This window comes from Podarcis filfolensis (genome assembly GCF_964270895.1).
Source record: "Podarcis filfolensis genome assembly, chromosome: 17".
NCBI classification, from domain to species: domain Eukaryota; kingdom Metazoa; phylum Chordata; class Lepidosauria; order Squamata; family Lacertidae; genus Podarcis; species Podarcis filfolensis.
In genome coordinates this window covers 35213029-35230789 of record NC_139621.1, presented here as the reverse complement: position 1 = coordinate 35230789, position 17761 = coordinate 35213029, and the positions used below count along the sequence as shown (strand labels likewise).

At 42.1% G+C, this 17761-nt stretch overlaps 1 protein-coding gene across 3 annotated transcripts in view; it reads left to right on the top strand.

The window, feature by feature from the left end:
* ZCCHC7 (zinc finger CCHC-type containing 7) overlaps positions 1 to 10097 on the top strand; it is a 121756-nt gene extending 111659 nt beyond the window's left edge. For all 3 annotated transcript variants that reach the window (XM_083593474.1, XM_083593476.1, XM_083593475.1), the window contains exons 7-9: positions 5171 to 5266; positions 8397 to 8514; positions 9309 to 10097. In XM_083593474.1, coding sequence (XP_083449600.1) covers positions 5171 to 5266; positions 8397 to 8514; positions 9309 to 9772 — 678 coding nt within the window. In that variant the 3' untranslated portion in view covers positions 9773 to 10097. The remainder of the gene's footprint in view (positions 1 to 5170; positions 5267 to 8396; positions 8515 to 9308) is intronic.
* The last annotated feature ends 7664 nt before the right edge of the window (positions 10098 to 17761 follow it).

The window sequence follows — 17761 nt, the reverse complement described above, 5'->3', positions numbered from 1 at the left end:
GCTGCAGTGGAGAAATGTTTTCTTTTGAAAAGAAGGACTGAACCTCATATCTTAACACTACATAGATTTCAAGATTGTTCCAGTAAAGGATGGTGCAGTTCAGATGCATATTTGTTGGCCAGGATAAGCAAAAATTCTGATGCAAACAAAACCCAAGTTTGGGCTTATGGACTGTATCCAATAATATAGCATTAAGTAAGCCTCCCATCAGAGACGCGGGTGGCGCTTTGGGTTAAACCACTGAGCCTAGGGCTTGCTGATCAGAAGGTCGGCGGTTCGAATCCCCACGACGGGGTGAGCTCCCATTGCTTGGTCCCTGCTCCTGCCAACCTAGCAGTTTGAAAGCATGAAGTGCAAGTAGATAAATAGGTACCACTCCGGCAGGAAGATAAACAGCATTTCCGTGTACTGCTCTGGTTTGCCAGAGCCGGAAGCTGTACGCCGGCTCCCTCGGCCAATAAAGCGAGATGAGCACCACAACCCCAGAGTTGTCCGCGACTGGACCTAATGGTCAGGGGTCCCTTCACCTTTACCTTTAAGCCTCCCATCAGTACAAGAATTTCCTCCTGTGCAGCAGGGCTTCCCTCTGCATGACCCTTAAATCTCTTCTGGGGGTTCCACCAACTGTCCACAGCAGATTTGGAGAGGGCACAGGGCGGGAGAGGGGGGAGTCACACGGCACAAGTGGAAATGCTTTCACTGTTATTTTTATGTAGAGCAGAGATGAGGAACTGGATTTGGTGGATGGATAAGATTATTATTTCCCTGCCCTTAACATTTCCATCACCTGACTCACAGTGATGCCAGGTGACCTTTTTATACCAGCAGAATGATAGCTGGTATAAACTGATTAATGTCACAAGACTGTAACCTCAGATTCAGGAGATCTTGGAAGATTAGTAAGTAATTGCCGCTTTTTGTGTTTTATTCTTTTTTCACAATCTTGCCATTAAACATTTCTCTGCTGCATAAGCTTTGGTTTTATGAGATTTGGGTTTAGTATTATTTATTATTATAATTTTTGAATTTATATACCGCCCTATACCCGGAGGTCTCAGGGCAGTCCACAGAATAAAATCAGAATATAAAACCACATAATACATAATCAAAATAAAAACAATAATCCAATAACGCCCCCCCAAAAAAACCCACATTTTAAAAGGACATAGGATGTCAATCAAATCAACCAAAGGCATGCTTAAAAAGGAATGTTTTTACCTGGTGCCGAAAGGTGTAATAATGAAGGCCCCATGCAAACTTCCCTAGGGAGAGCATTCCACAGATGGGGAGCCGCTGCAGAGAAGGCCTGTTCTCATGTTGCCACCCTCCGGACCTCTCAGGGAGGAGGCACACAAAGGAGGGCCTCAGAAGCTAATCTCAGGGTCCAGGCAGGTTCATATGGAAAGAGGCCGTCCTTGAGGCATTGCGGTTAGGAGCTGTTTAAGGCTTTATAGGTCAAAACCAGCACTTTGAATTGGGCCCGGAAACTTAATTGGTAGCCAGTGCAGTTAGACCAGGATTGGTGTAATACGCTCAAACTGTCTTGCCCCAGTGAGCAACCTGGCCACTGAATTCTGCACTAGCTGAAGTTTCCGAACCATCTTCAGAGGCAGCCCTACATATAACCCATTGCAGTATTCTAACCTTGAGGTTATCAGAGCATAGACAACAGTAGTTAGGTTATTCCTGTCCAGATAGGGGTGCAGCTGAGCCACCAGCTGAAGCTGATGGAAGGCCCTCAGTGCCACTGAGGCCACCTGAGCCTCAAGCAACAGCAGAGGTTCCAGGAGTACCTCCAAGCTACAAACCTGTTCCTTCAGAGGAAATGTAACCCCATCAAGAGCAGGCAATCTCCTACCCATCCTGTCTAGGGAACCATCCACTAACAGTGTCTCAGTCTTATCTGGATTGAGTTTCAGTTTGTTGGCTCTCATCCAGTCCATTGCCCAGGCAGGACACTGGTCCAGCACTTCCACTGCCTCACCTTCAGATGTAAAGGAGAAATAGAGCCGAGTGTTTTCTCAAAAACAAGTTGCAAACATGGTGGATCGGGGGAATGCCCTGGATGTAGTGTATCTTGAGTTCAGTAAGGCCATTATATTATTGTGGAGAAGCTGGGAAAATGTGGGCTGTCTTCATGTGTCCTGTGAATGATTTCGCGTCTCTTCCCCCACACCCTGGCAGTAGTACACCTGTCCCTCCTCATACCAACCTGTTTTCTGAATTCCAGATAATTTCAAAATTATCTGTGACACAGGAGGCGATGGTTAAATGGGAAAAAGTCAAAAGAGCAATCCAGGTCATTGGAGTCTTGGATCTGACTAAAGGAGCTTTTTGGATTCTGGCCAAAAGTGTTGTTCAAATCTCATACTGCATGGTCAGCTGTGGGAATATTGTAGTGTGCTTTCACTGAATGCTGTGGGAGTGCTTGAAGCTGCAGCTAAGTGGGTATGTACCTGAACAGAAATCTGGATAGGAGACTGTTTGGGAGTGACTCATAAGAGCAGGGTGTAAATATAATAAATAATTTTTAGCATCATTCTTGAGCAAATTTATCCCAAATCACATCTGAATGAAAAGAAATTAGTGTTCATTTCATGTCATGCTGGTTTTTTTCCTTGTGTACGTGTGTAGTTGGAAGATAGAACGGGGGGGAAATGTGAATAGGCAATTCCTTTTAATTAGTGAAATTTAAGTCAGATGCATATCTTAAGAAGTAATGAGCTTCATAAAAGCAAGACCTCATTGGATCAAAGTCAGTTTAAGATAAGGGCATCTCAAGGTCACAGAAAGAGCTGCCCAGCAGTTCCATTTGCATAAAAAATTACTGTCAGAAATAGGCGGTGGAGGCAGCCCTGGCATTTTGATCTCTTGGCCTTTGTCATGGAGATTCCTTGCAGAGAAGGGAGGAAGGCCAGTGTCCCAGATAATGATTAACTGTTTTAATGGCATTCATTCATTCATTCACTCATTCCGCACTAACTACTCATGCAGAAAAAAGGGTTATGTAAAATGACATTAGAAGAAAATCATTTGTAATCGTTGCATCGGGGCTGCACTTTGAGGAGACATTAGGAGTAAATCCGTGGCGTGGTAGGCTTATGCTTTATCTTCTGATATTTACTGAGTTTACTGGTGCATGAAAAGCTTTCAGCAAGAATAGCAGATGGGATGGACCTTTCATAGGTAATGCTATCTACTGGGTTATTACTTCTATATATTGATAGTGAAGTAATCTTCAAGATATCACCCTACAAAATATAGATTATTTAAATGTTTGTAACAAAAAATCCTATAACACAGAGCAGCTACTATCATGAATACTTCATTTTGTACCTATTGGATCAGAGGCCTTAAATGCTTTTTAAAATCTGAAATAATGAGAATATAGTGAGCTTGACAACATATTGGGTTTCTTTTCTTTCTTTCCCCCCTCTCCTTTGCCTTTTGGACAGCTGTAGGGAGATATGCATAGTTAATCTGAATAGCAAGTATTCAATTTAATTTGTCTCCTTAAATCTGACCTTTTCTATTACATAAACAAAAGGAGGTGCCCTGCAGACATCTTTTGATGTTGCACGAACACACATTCTTCATGCATCCAAAACTCCTTAAGGATTTTTGCAAGATTTATAGAACAGAAAAGCAGCCTCCCATTGTTTCTACTTCCAGTTGCTGATGTACAGTCATGTCCCCATGAAAAAAAAAATTGTTGCTATGCTTTCTATACGGTGTGGAGCAAGATAATATTGGTTGGAAGTATTTCCAATCATTATTACCAGTTTACTAAAATAAGCAGCTCTGGAACAAAAACATTGATAAGCAGCAATTTTTTAATCTGTCTGCTATTTGCACTCAACAGAACATAGAATCATAAAACTGTAGATGTACCACTAGTCTACAGATATAGGTTTATTTACCCTTTTTTATATTCCATACAATTATTTTAAGAGTGGCTAAGAGGATTGGGGGGGGGGGGCTATATATCGCGCTGATGAATAGGTTCAGTGATATATGTTTATTTCATAAAATAGAAGACAGATGATTTTTCTTTACAGTAAGTTAATATTGTGTTACCCCCAAGCATTATTTTAAGAAATCAGAAGTTGCCTTCCACAAGGATAGCCAATGTAGTCCGCTCCAGATGTTGATGCATTCTAACTCCCATTATCCCTGACCATTGACCAGGCTAGCTGGACCTGATGAGAGTTGGAGTCCAACAATATCTGGATGGCCTCACATCGACTACTCCTGTATTATCCCAAGTTCAGCACATGGTCTTTTTAGTATTGTGTACCTTGATGTGGTGAGACGCGGGTGGTGCTGTGGTCTAAACCACAGAACCTAGGGCTTGCCGATCAGGTCGGCAGTTCGAATCCCCGTGACGGGGTGAGCTCCTGTTGCTCGGTCCCTGCTCCTGCCAACCTAGCAGCTCCAAAGCATGTCAAAGTGCAAGTAGATAAATAGGTATCGCTCTGGTGGGAAGGTAAACGGCGTTTCCGTGCGCTGCTCTGGTTCGCCAGAAGCGGCTTAGTCATGCTGGCCACATGACTCCCTCAGCCAGTAAAGCGAGATGAGTGCCGCAACCCCAGAGTCATCTGTGACTGGACCTAATGGTCAGGGGTCCCTTTACCTTTACCTTGAGTACAAGGTTTTTCCAGGGTGTCAGAAGTAGTTCTTTCTCTCCCTTGAATCTAGGGACCTGTTCATCAGAGACAGCTAGTGCAAGCAGATAACTTTGAAAAGGTTAAGGATCTAGCTGTAAGTTTGCTAAACACACATGTATAAAGATACTTAGGTCACAGTTTTACACAGCTTACCTGGGAATAAGCCCCACTGAACTCAACAAGACTTGTTTCCAAGTACACATTTTAAAGATTGTGCTGTTAAAAAAAATGCATCAAGACAGATCTTAGAACTTCATGCACTTTTAGCAGAATTTACATCTAGGCTAAGACCCCATGAACATACAATTAGTCTAGCTTCCAGATAAATGTGTATGGAAACGCAGCCTTAGCTGATAAATGAGGTCAATTCAAAATCTAGAAGTGGGTGACATCTCTAATTGTACTGTTATTGATTAGGTTGTAGGTGTGTGTTGCTAAATTATTTTAATTAGTTGTATTTGGGATCTTGCTATGTGTAATTCTTGCTGTTTTTTCTGTTGCAGACCAGGCCGGGACCACTGAAGCAGGCTGAAACACAAGTTGAGCATTCTGCTTCTGTGTACTGTTACAACTGTGCAGAGCAAGGCCATTATGGATATGTAAGTCCTAGCAGGGTCTAACTTTGCTTCTGATTATTCTGCTAAGAAGAAAGCATTGATCACTACTCAGCAGTTTAGAGACTTCAGCCACTCAGAATAGCTAGGCTAGTTGGAAATTTCAACACAGAATAATGGGCAAGGTGTGTCTGATGCCCATATTGGCCTGTTGGGTCCAGGCAACCTAACCTGATGCCGCAGCCTTGCTCATCTCACAGGTGAACTGGGAAGAAGTGAGTTCCCCATTTTCTGTGGTTGATCCTGGGGTGGTGCCTACCCAGAGGGAATTCCTCAAGTTCACGCCCTGATTTAAAGGGTTTATTTCCAGAGATATCGAGGAATCTGTCAGTACTGCCCTGCAACCCCTCAGTGGCAGGTCTTCTGCCAAACGATTGCATAAGGAGCAGGAAAAACTTAAGACTCTGTAGACTCTGCAGACTCTGTAGCCTGTGCACACTGAGCCCTCATCCTAATATCTGCTACAGGTGCTCCATTTTTTTCCTTCAGTTCCCACCAACCACCTACACATTTTTTTCACTAGCCTCCTGTAATGCTTGGCGAGCTGAGTGGATGTTTTCCAATGTGATAAAATTGGTTTCTGGTTTCCTGCTTTGATGGCTGAGGTTATGTCCCTTTTCCCACAGCCTATCAGCCGGTGCAAAGAATTTTAATCAAGGTTTGGGGAGGTTGTGTTCATCACTCAGGGCTGCGGCAAACCTTTGTCATCTTTGAGGTTATCTGTCAGTTCCCTCTCCCCCAATTCCAACCATAAGTGGTGAGGTGTCTGGTGGGGAATTCTAATGGGTTCCCTATCTGTTTCTGTAGAAAGGCTCAACATTTTCTCCTCAGAACAGGGATCTGAGCAATAGTAGTAGTAGTAGTAGTAGTAGTAGTAGTAGTAGTTGTTGTTGTTGTTGTTTTTGGATTTGATATCCCGCTTTATCACTACCCAAAGGAGTCTCAAAGCGGCTAACATTCTCCTTTCCCTTCCACCCCCACAACAAACACTCTGTGAGGTGAGTGGGGCTGAGAGACTTCAAAGAAGTGTGACTAGCCCAAGGTCACCCAATAGATGCATGTGGAGGAGTGGGGAAGCGAACCCGGTTCCCCAGATTACGAGACTACCGCTCTTATCCACTACACCACACTGGCTCTCTGAGGAGTATTCCTATTTGAAAAGCAACTAGAGGGTTAAAGGGACAAGCCAGAGACAGTTGTTGAGAAGAGTTAACATTTATGGAACATTTCAAAGATGTGCTCAGAAATGGCAACACTATAAATTGAAAGAGCCACCCCAACATTACCTAAATTGCAAAGGGCCTCTTGTAGCAATTCAGAGTTTGTGCCCACTGCTGCTAGGCTGAAGAAAGTAGAGGATTTGTAGATGTGCCTTGCATTCACATTCCAAGCTGTCAGTCAGACAGAACGCTTCTCAGGTGTGTTGGTAACAGGCTGAGATTTCCGTCCTCTGTGTGTTGGCTGTGGTGCTAAGGAGCATCCCCCAGAGTATTTAACAGTACAAAGTGTGTGGCAGCTTACCTGAAAGAGAGAGGTCTGAGAAAGTGCGTGTCATACACTATTGAGATGGTTGTTCAGTGCAGTGATTTATTATTTTTTTAAAAGAAAAGGAAAAAGCAGGAGTTCTTGCTTCTGGAGGCTTGTGCTTTTTTCACCCACTAGGGCTTTACTGTCAACGTATTGAGGGGCGCAAAGGCCATCTGTCTGTGGCATAAGTTTTAGACTTTGTGCAACATCTCCAAGAAGACACTGGGAGAGGGGGGAGCGTGTTCCACAGCCATCAGAGATTAGCCATGCTTCTTCACGTAGTCTTATCTGAAAGTATTTAGGGGAGAAGGGGTCTTAGAAAACATGTGGTACAAACAGATGGAAAGTCACTGGCAGTTCTTTCTTTTCAGAAACACTCAGCTGTAAATTTGCTACCAACAGATTTCAAATGTTTGACACATGGTTTTCACTAAAAAACAAACAAACCCTACATCTTTCATTCCACGTGCCCTTTGCTTATTGATGGTGACCTATCAGGGAGAAGCATAGAGTATTCAGCATGAAGAGGGAGATGTATTCATCCAACCTGGTCTGCATGTTCTTTTTCCTCCATCCCCAGACATTTGAAACACCTGGCCCTTCAAGCCAATTAAGTGTGTGTGTCCTGATGTATGCCCTTCAGCAGCAGCAAGATGATGTAGCCTGTGCTATCAGGAGTGATGTGAGGCACTCCACTTGCCTCAGTTCTCTCAACATTCCCAGTTGCCTTTCTCTGCAAGAAGCTGGAGAACAGGTGCTTGGCCTCAGACTTCCAAGTAGCTAAGGCTGCAGGCTATTTCTTCAAGGATTCCAGATTTTTTTCTGGCTCCCATCAGTCTCTGGAGGCAGACCACTGAATTTGGTTCTCAAACCTGCAGTGGTTACAGGTAGTTTTGAAGTCAAACCTGACCTCCGGCTCAGGTATCAGCTCTCCTGTCTGTCAATTGTTTTATGATACAGTGGTACCTTGGAACTCTAATGTAATCTGTTCCGGAAGACCATTCGACTTCTGAAACGTTTGAGTTCCGAGGTGCAGCTTCCGATTGGCCGACAGCTAGATTTTTGCTCAGCGGAAGCCGCGTAGGACGTTTGTGTTCCAAGGAACGTGGAAAACTGGAGCACTTGCTTCTGGGTTTTGGCGTTCGGGAGCCAAAACGTTTGAGAATGGAGCCGTTCAAGTTCCAAGGTACCACTGTGGTTTGTTTTTAATGTGAACTGTTTGTGTGTTTTTTGATATCAGAACGTCAGGATAGGATATTCCTATAAATTAAGATTTTTAAAAAGCAAACTTACTGTCTAAGTTCACCTCCTCCAAAGTATGCACCAAATATTACCCTTACAGTTAGTTGGTGATGATACTCAAACAGAAACATAGAAATGTATTTCTCTTGTAGACCAGCCACCTCTGGTTTCACATAAGGATATTAGCTAAAGTAAGTTATCAATCAACCATCTCTTCACCCCCAAGTCAGCAAAACCAACTGATGTCGGTTCATTTGGCTTGTTTTCCTGGATAGGGTTTGAATTACTGAATCTAGCAGAAAGAGAAAATGTGCCTAAAAGTTGCCATTAAAATATTACTTTGCAGGAATGTTCAGAGAGGCGGATGTTTGGAGGGACATTTCCTACTTCCCCCTTCATCTATTACTATGATAGCAATTACGATTTCAAGAGGCGTCGTCAGAGAATAAAGAAAAAAGTGCAAGGTATGATATAAATTTGTTGAGCTTTCTAAATCCACATTTTTGTTTTGCTCCTCTTTAACCACGGCTGCTGTTAGGTTTGCTGCTTCTTGACTTAATCTGGATAATTTAAAGGAGTAGAAGTGGGGATATTTCAGAACCAGGATGAAACAAGTATTTACCTTCTCTGATTATATGGCTCCAGACAGACCTGCCTGAAATTCAGGCTTCAGAGTACATAAACGAAATATTTTACAGTTATGGGATGATTTACTGAGCACTCAAGCCACATTTGATCTTCACTGAGAAACTGGAGTTCTTTTTTAGCTTCATTGTATGTTTGAGCTGCTGCATTTAGATGAAATGTTCTGAACTCTTCAACCGGTGCTCAAATTTGTGGCTTTTTATTCCCAAAACACTGGAATGCAGAGTTGGCATTTTGATAAAAGGTAAATCATGTTATTTTGAAACCTGCCTATAACTTCCAACTACTTTACTGGGCGATATTGGCAACTGTTGCCATTACATTTCCTATTTGAGGTTGAGCATATAGCTCTAACAGTTATAAAGCTTGGGGGACTTAAGATCGGTATGAACTCAATGATATATCTGTAAAAGATTTTTAACATTGCTCATAGTTTCTGGCTGCAGCTGACCTAAAAAATGGATGAGTATCCATATTTCATCAAACTGCTTAATTACTTTGCATGCAGGGTGCCCTACAAAGACTTCAAATTATAAACAGTAGTAAATGTGTGTGTGTGTGTGTGTCAATCATTTGACCTCTTAAGTATCATCAAGTGTCTTACTTTTTTCAGAACTTCAAGATGCAGGCCTTGTGCCAATGGCTCTGAAGAGACCACGCATAGACAATGGCCAGGAACTGCAGAGTCATAAGAAAAAGAAGAAAACATTAAAGGACCGTGACAAGAAAGGAGATAAGCATCATAAAAAGCTGAAGAAAATGTCCCAGGCCAACATACTCAAAGGAAGGAAGGATAAGAAAGTGGTCCAGAGTAACTATAACATGGAAGAGGACTTTCCCAGAGGTGGTAACAGGGATGCTCTTAAAAAGAGCAGGAAAACCAGGGCACAGGGCAACTTTGGCCTCCCAGCAAATGGAGGCCAAGCAGAAATCCTTCAGGTTTCTCTGAAGACACCAAAAAAGAGGAAGAAGAAACGGAGAAAGAACACAAGTGGTAGCTCTCCCAGGGATGAGAGTTTATTCCTGATAAAACAGAGGAAGAAGAAATCAAAACAGAAACAGAAACCCAATTTGTGATGGAAGGGGGAGTGGATGTGGGGTTGGGATTAAGCTTGAGACAGCTTTCACACCATCACCCACCCACACCCCATGGAACATAAAACCATCCATAAGTGCAGGCTGGGATACCAAAAAACAAAAAACAAAACCCAGTGAGTTTGCCTGTGCTAATGTATACGAGATTATACATTGTACTTGTTTTCTACAACTTCTGTATTTGGATTGAACGTAGGGGGTAAGGGGTTGTGTTACAGAATCAAAGCAAAATGAGGATTGGTCCACTGTGTTGCATACAGTCTTTTTTCTCTTTTTAAAAAAATAAATCCTGCTGTTTGTTAAAGCACTTCTCTTTAGCACATGTGATTTATTTGCATGCAGGCTTTAGAGAAGAACTTCGCAGAGGGCGTGGATATTGAACAAATTGACTTAAAGCTGCTTCACATGTTTGACAGAAATGGGAACAGAATTACATACAACCTGACAGCAGGAATCACATCGTGCTGTTTCTGTTGGTGCTTCTGTAGGGTGTGTGAAACAGGTCCAGGAAACAGGATACTGAAGAGAGTTCTCATCTACATCCTAATTTATTTTCATCCCAGAGTTGATCCATGATGTCACCTTCTTGTGCATTCTTCTGCCTTGAGGAATATGCTGAAGTGTCTTTAACTTGTCATAGATGCATCACCACAAGTTGGACTGGCAAGTCTGGTTGTAAGAGCTAGTCTTTTATGTAGGAAGGCTTCAATTCTGAAATCTCAGCCTCTCAGGTGCTCTCCTGCTGAATTTCAAGGGGCTTACTAGTAAGTGACTTCATGGTTGTCTCCTAATATATTTAACTTGCCAACAGACAAAACAGTTAAATTATTATTTTTTATTTTAAAAAACCCAATTTAAATAGTTAATTAAATCTTCATAGAGATAGCTATTCAAGTTATAAAGATAATGATTGTGTAAGAAGTATACCTGTTCTCAGAAATAACTTGACATATAATTCAGTTGCTTTAAAATTAGATATTTTTGTACTTTAACGGAATTACAGTTAAAATTTTAAGGTAGTATTCAAGCAGGAAAACAACAATTTTAGTGCCTTCCTTGTTTCCTTAAAATCACACTTATACTGTCTTAACATTAATACTGCCAACCCGTGTTAGCTCTAACTCAAGGATTTTGGGCTGTTTCACACACTACTTTTTCTGAGCCTGACATTAATCTCCATGTTGGAAAAGGTAGCCTTGGTACTATACAATAGCACTGAAACCTTATTGTCATGATAAACCACTTTTCTAGTAAGAGCTGTATCCAATTATATCCCTCCCTTCCCTGACAAAATGCTTTTTGATTCAGCAAAGGTTTCTGTGAGTTGAAAGGGGGAGGGGAGTGATTTTTCACTGAATTCTCCTTTCCTCTCCAGCCCCCTCCCTCAACCTCCTTCCCGGTTTTGGAGGAACCTTTAACAGTGTGGAAAGGGGCACAGTGGACTCTGAATGAGAGAGGAAGCTTTTGTAGGGGGGGACCCCAACTCTTCTGTCCCTCCCCCACCCCTTCCTGCTCTGCTGAATGAAAGATCCATCAGTGGAGGGCGGGGCACAATTGCAGTGGAGCCTAAGCATTTAACATAAGCAGAATGCTGCTTGATCAGTATGGCTAGCCAGTTGGCTATGGGAGCTCATAAGTGAGGCATGATGGAAATACCTCTCTTCTGCTCAACTGACACTCAGAAGCCTATGGCCTCTTATACTGGATGTAGTACCTAGACTTCATGACTATTGGCCATTGATGGCCTTACCCTCCATGAATTTGTTTAATCCTCTTTCCAAATCAACCAGATTGATGGCCATCACTACATTTTCCATAGTTCTAGCTGTGTGCTTTGTAAGAAGTATTTCCTTTTGTCTGTCCCGAGTCTTTCAGCATTCATTGGATGACCGTGGCTTCAATTATAGGAGAGCATTCAAAACTTCTTTCTTTCCACTGTCTTAGCACCATGTATAATTTTATAGCTTCTGTTTCAACCTCCCCCTCCCTTACACACCATTTTTTCCCTAAACCAAAAAAGCTCCAAGCTTCATATCCTCATACAGGAATTTCTCCAGCAACTTGATCTTCTCGGTTGAAAATGAAAATGAATATAAACCCACCACAATATAATCTTATTGGGCCAGTTCTGTTCTGGTGCCTAGACAATCTAATGGGATGGTCTACCCCATGGGTAGGCAAACTAAGGCCCGGGGGCCGTATGCAGCCCAATCGCCTTCTAAATCCAGCCCACGGACAGTCTGGGAATCAGCGTGTTTTTGCATGAGTAGAATGTGTCCTTTTATTTAAAATGTATCTCTGGGTTATTTGTGGGGCATAGGAATTCATTCATTTATTATTTTTTCAAAATACAGTCCAGCCAAAAAAAAAAAAAAAATACAGTCCAGCCCCCCACAAGGTCTGAGGGACAGTGGACTGGCCCCCTCCTGGAAAAGTTTGCTGACCCCTGGTCTACCCAGTCTGTGAGGTTGTAGAAACTGACATATAAATATAATTGTGATTATGCAGAACACCATGCGTGCAAGTTACAGGAGTGAGGAGGCAGAGTCGAAAAAGAGCTTAACAACTTGGAGCCCATAAATAAGAGACAAATAGTGGAGCTAGATGACATCATATTGGCTGGCTTGAAAAATTAGATGAGAAGCAACTTTCAAAACAGTAAAGAAGAACAAACATGTAGCAATAATCTTAGCAAGGTAGGATGATAAACTGCAATATTTAGGCAGTATTTAAACTGTATGAGTATCCTGCACAATTCTGTTCAATGACATGTCTGTCCTCTACATGTTTATTTTGGGTCAGTATAAATTACCAGTTCCTATTTTATCTCTTCAAAGCTATATGTCATCCCCATGTGTTGGGTTTTGTTTCTTTTTAAAGAACTCTTAGTCGTTACCCTGAAGTTGCCTGGAACTGAATAACATTCTTATCCCCGGAGAGGAAGATGTCTCAAGGTTGCAGTTGACGTGCACTGGCAAAGTATCACGAGGGACTCTCCATTGTAAGAATAAATAAGGGGCTTCCATTTAACAAGAGGAGTTGGGAAGCAGGAATGATCTGGTTCTGCAGTGGTTTGGGTGGGGAATTGTTCAAGGTATGAACAAGTGGCAAGAATATACTTAGTTAATTATTTGCTGTGGGCTTCAGGTGGATAGTTCTGTAAGAGGAAAACATGCAGCAATTTCCGAAGTCTGCTTATCTTCTGCTTGTAGCAGAATATGAATTCTGAGGAATTGAATTGACAAGGAGGCAAGAAATGCTAAGGCGTTGGAACACTTACTTTCAAAGCTGCTGAAGTTTAATACTACAATGGACATACAACAGAAATGACAAACAGTGGCGTAGCGTGGGTTGTCAGCACCCGGGGCAAGGCAAGTAATTTGCGCCCCCTAACCCGTGGATTTGCGCCCCCTAACCCATGGATTTGCGCCCCCAACCCTAACCCCCAGATGTTGCGCCCGGTGCGGCCGGCCCCCCCTGCACCCCCCACGCTACGCCACTAATGACAAAGGCATCCTGTATGTCGTGTTAGCATTTCAGTATGATCAGGGATGACGAAAAACAAGGTAAAAAAGAATAAAAATCCATGCCACAATGGTCTAAATTCCACAACAAGGAGAAGAAGCTGTCTTCTGCAAACTCTGTTGCTGATGAAACTTCGGTGTATTTTCATGATTCATCTAATTTTGTGTAATTTGGTTTCCCAAACTTAACGCAGAAATGCAGAGTGGGAGAGAGTAAATGACATGTTCAAAGATGGTGAGGTATGGCAGTCTGAAAAAAGGCCCTGTTGCAGAGAAAAACAAACAAACTGTGACATGTCAACATTATCCACATTGAATCTGCATATTTTGGGTTATTTTACGTAATTTATTTCGCATCAGATAGTGATGGGAGAAGGCAATAAATTGTTACTGAATTGTTAAGGCTAGGCTGACACTTTGGGCTACTTTAGATATAACAATCTTGGTTTAATATACTATAGTTTATTAAACTGAGAATGAAAGCCATGCCTGTGCCTCTTTCACCTCTCTCTGTTTGACACGTCTATCCTGGTTTGTTTAAGACAGTCTCCTCTGACATCCAGACCAGGAAACTAGTTTAATTTCAGATTACTAACCAAGATACGAAGCCAGGCTCAAAAAGCTGGTTGCCAAAAGAAACTTTATGGAAAGCAAATGCAAGTTCCCCTTCCCAACAGAGTCTGCATTCCAGCCCTGCCAGGTCCCAACAAGGAGCTGAAGATGCTCCAGACCCTCAGATAGGAAAGTGATGGAGATGACAGCTAATGGAAGGGAAAAGGGTGCAAGAAAGTCTATTGAAGAAGAAGCACCACTTCCTCTCATCTTCCTGACATCTGGAAACAGTGCTTTGCTTCTTCCACAATCTAAGGTTATAGCACAACAACTACATTTTCATGAATGTCCATCCTTTGTCCGCTTTATGCTTAAGTTTCCTTCAGGATCAGTTCTCAGGTAGCACTGGACATCTACTGATCTTCCTTTGCACACCCTTCTCTTAAAGGCGCATACACAATTTGCCACATATCGTCCGCTCGTGAGGTGTAGCACATAGTTCAGGCCTGGTGTTGGTGTCAGAACAGTGCTCCTCTCTACATTGTTTTTCTTCAGGAAGTTCAATAAGTTCTTAATGTGCAGAACTGAAGACCCAAAGAGGAGGCCCTCAGCCATCAAATCCAGACCATTCAAAATTATTTGTTTAAATCCAGCTATTAGTCAATTAACCATGAAAGCTATGTGGGCTTGTTATAAGCTGTTTTGACTTGCAATCTCAACAAGCATACTTAAAAAAACAAAAAAAAACTTTTTAAAAGGCAATGTTAATTAGGACTCTGGTCTTTGAGGTGCTGAATCTCCCATAATTTGACTTCGTAATCGTTCCATAAAAGAGGTGACGCTTACCTAAAAATACATTTTTTTATCCTGTTGTTTAGGGCTTACACAGATTCTAAGCTTCAGGAGCCATAGTGTATGGCAAATTCACCACTTGCTGAGCAGCATACGTCTTAAGAGTTTCTATTGAACTCCAGCTGGATTTTCTATGCACTGTGGATTTTCATTTTGCCTTTTAATTTTTTACTTTAATGAATTACTTTTAACAAAAGAACAAAGTAACAACCAAGCTTTTAAAAGAATAGAAATGTGTGGACCTTAAGAGAGAGAAATTAAATTGACTTCAGGAAAACTAATTAAAAACTTGAGAAAATTCCATTCAAAATGGCTGGCCTGTATGTTAAGGAACATAGGAAACTGCCTTATACAATTGGTCCATGTAGCCCAGTATTGTCAACACTGGCTGGCAGCAGCTCTTTGAGATTTCAGAGCGGGTATTTCCCAGCCCTGCCTGCAGATGCTGGGACTGAACCTGGTATAAACAAAACCACTCACAGTATCAACAAAACCACAACATCATCCATTGTTGTTGTTGTTGTTGTTTAGTCGTGTCCGACTCTTCGTGACTACCCCATGGACCAGAGCACGCCAGGCACTCCTGTCTTCCACTGCCTCCCGCAGTTTGGTCAAACTCATGCTGGTAGCTTCGAGAACACTATCCAACCATCTCGTCCTCTGTCGTCCCCTTCTCCTTGTGCCCTCCATCTTTCCCAACATCAGGGTCTTTTCCACGGAGTCTTCTCTGCTCATGAGGTGGCCAAAGTACCTCAGGCTGAGGCCAAAGAAGCCTCAGCTTCAGGATCTGTCCTTCCAGTGAGCACTCAGGGCTGATTTCCTTCAGAATGGAGAGGTTTGATCTTCTTGCAGTCCATGGGACTCTCAAGAGTCTCCTCCAGCACCAGAATTCAAAAGCATCAATTCTTCGGCAATCAGCTTTCTTTATGGTCCAGCTTTCACTTCCATACATCACTACTGGGAAAACCATAGCTTTTACTATACGGACCTTGGTTGGCAAGGTGATGACTCTACTTTTTAAGATGCTGTCTTTTAATCATCCATTAAAATTAATCTAAAAACTAACAAGGCAGAAGAGAATAAAAACAGCAGCAGCGACGTTCAGAGCATCATCACCATCACCATCATCATTTATTATTATTTATACCCCGCCCATCTGGGTGGGCTTCCCCAGCCACACTGTGCAGCTCCCAACAGAACACTAAAACAGAATAAAACTTCAAACATTAAAAACTTCCTTAAACAGGGCTGCCTTCAGATGTCTTCTAAAAGTCAGTTGTTTATCTCCTTGACATCTGAAGGGAGGGCGTTCCACAGGGTGGGCGTCACTACCGAAAAGGCCCTCTGCCTAGTTCCCTGTAACCTCACTTCCCGCAGTGAGGGAACCACCAGAAGGCCCTTGGAGCTGGACCTCAGTGTCCAGGCTGAATGATGGGGGTGGAGACACTCCTTCAGGTAAACTGGGCCGAGGTCATTTAGGGCTTTGAAGGTAAGCACTAGCACTTTGAGTTGTGCTTGGAAACGTACTGGGAGTATCCCAAAAAGCCTCTTGTCTTTGCTCTGCCAGACAGCAAGCGGCAGTGAAGCCAGCTGGACTTCTCTCAATCTTTCTTACTTTCTTGGGAGGCTTTTCCTGGAGTATGTACGCATTGGGTAGGAAGCACGGTAAACTTATGCTTAGTTGAATTTGTGGCCTCTGGAGTGGTGGTGGTGGAATTGCCTCTTGATAACCATATTGTTGTGGTTTGATCAGTTCCTCAGTAGTCCTGTAAATATTAATACTGTGCCTTCCCAGGGCAGATCAGGTGGTAGTTTTGCCAAGAAGGAAGTAATTTCAGCCCAAAACACAAATTAATTGTTTCTTACTAAAGCCACAGCTATCCAGTAGCTGGTTTGGTGTCACCTGAATCTGTTCCTTACAGCAAATGTGCATGTTATATCATTGTTCATATACCTGGGATGAAAGGTGAATGACAGCAAATGTGAAACTTTTTCCTGAGCTTGGGTGTCCTCCTGTTCTTTATTCGGAATGAGAGTCTCTGCTCAAAGATACAGAAAAATCTCTGCCTCCTGCTGTTACTGTGAAGAAACCCAAAGCACGAACCTCACCGTCTAAAGTGTTTTGCTAGATTTCACAATCTCCCTGTTATAGTAAATGTACCTTGGAAAACGAGTAAAAGCAGGAATCGGCACTGTATTGTGTGACAGTCCGTAATTAGTCTTTTTGCATTGCAAAAATGATTATTAGCACTTCAGTTCATTATCAAAGCAAATTTAATTTTTATATGTAGAGGGAGCTGACTGTATTTAAAAAGGAAGTTTTGTTTATATAGCCTGAAAAAATTAATTCCTGACAAATGTGAAGGAAATTGATAGATTTTAACCAGGAATATATTTGTGTACGCCTAATTGTCCTTTGTGAAAATATCTGCTCTACATGCCAGCATAGATCTCTATTACAAATGAGTAATTCAAATTACGGTGTTTGGGATTGGTTTTTTTTTTAAAGCTACCTGATCCCATATTATAGCCCATTAAATTCAACATGGTTTACATACATGTTAAGCATGAATAGGATTGAAGCCAATGTATTTCAAAATGTAAGTTAATTTAACAAAGGGAAGCATCAATCACTTATATCAAAACTGTTATCCTGGTCAGAAAAAAAAATGCAAAAATATTGGTAAATGTGATGTCAGGCAATAGCCTTCTGAAATCAAGTAAGCTAAAAAATAAATCTTCACATTTTATGTGGCAGCTGTGCTCATTAAATGATCTTACACCAGTAACCGCTCTCTGTCCAGCCCAACATATGTCAGTGTTACAAAAATAAAATGCAAGAATCCTCTACATCGCTCAACCAAGTGCTTTGAGAATGCTTACCATCCAGGCATAAAAGCAATGACTGTTCCCTGTAGTTTGCCCCCAGAATATGATATTCAAAGAAATGCCACCTCTGATCATAAAGAAGCCCCCATTTAGTTATTATGGTGGATCCATCCTCCATAAATCTGTCTAATCCCATTTTGAAACCACCTAATCT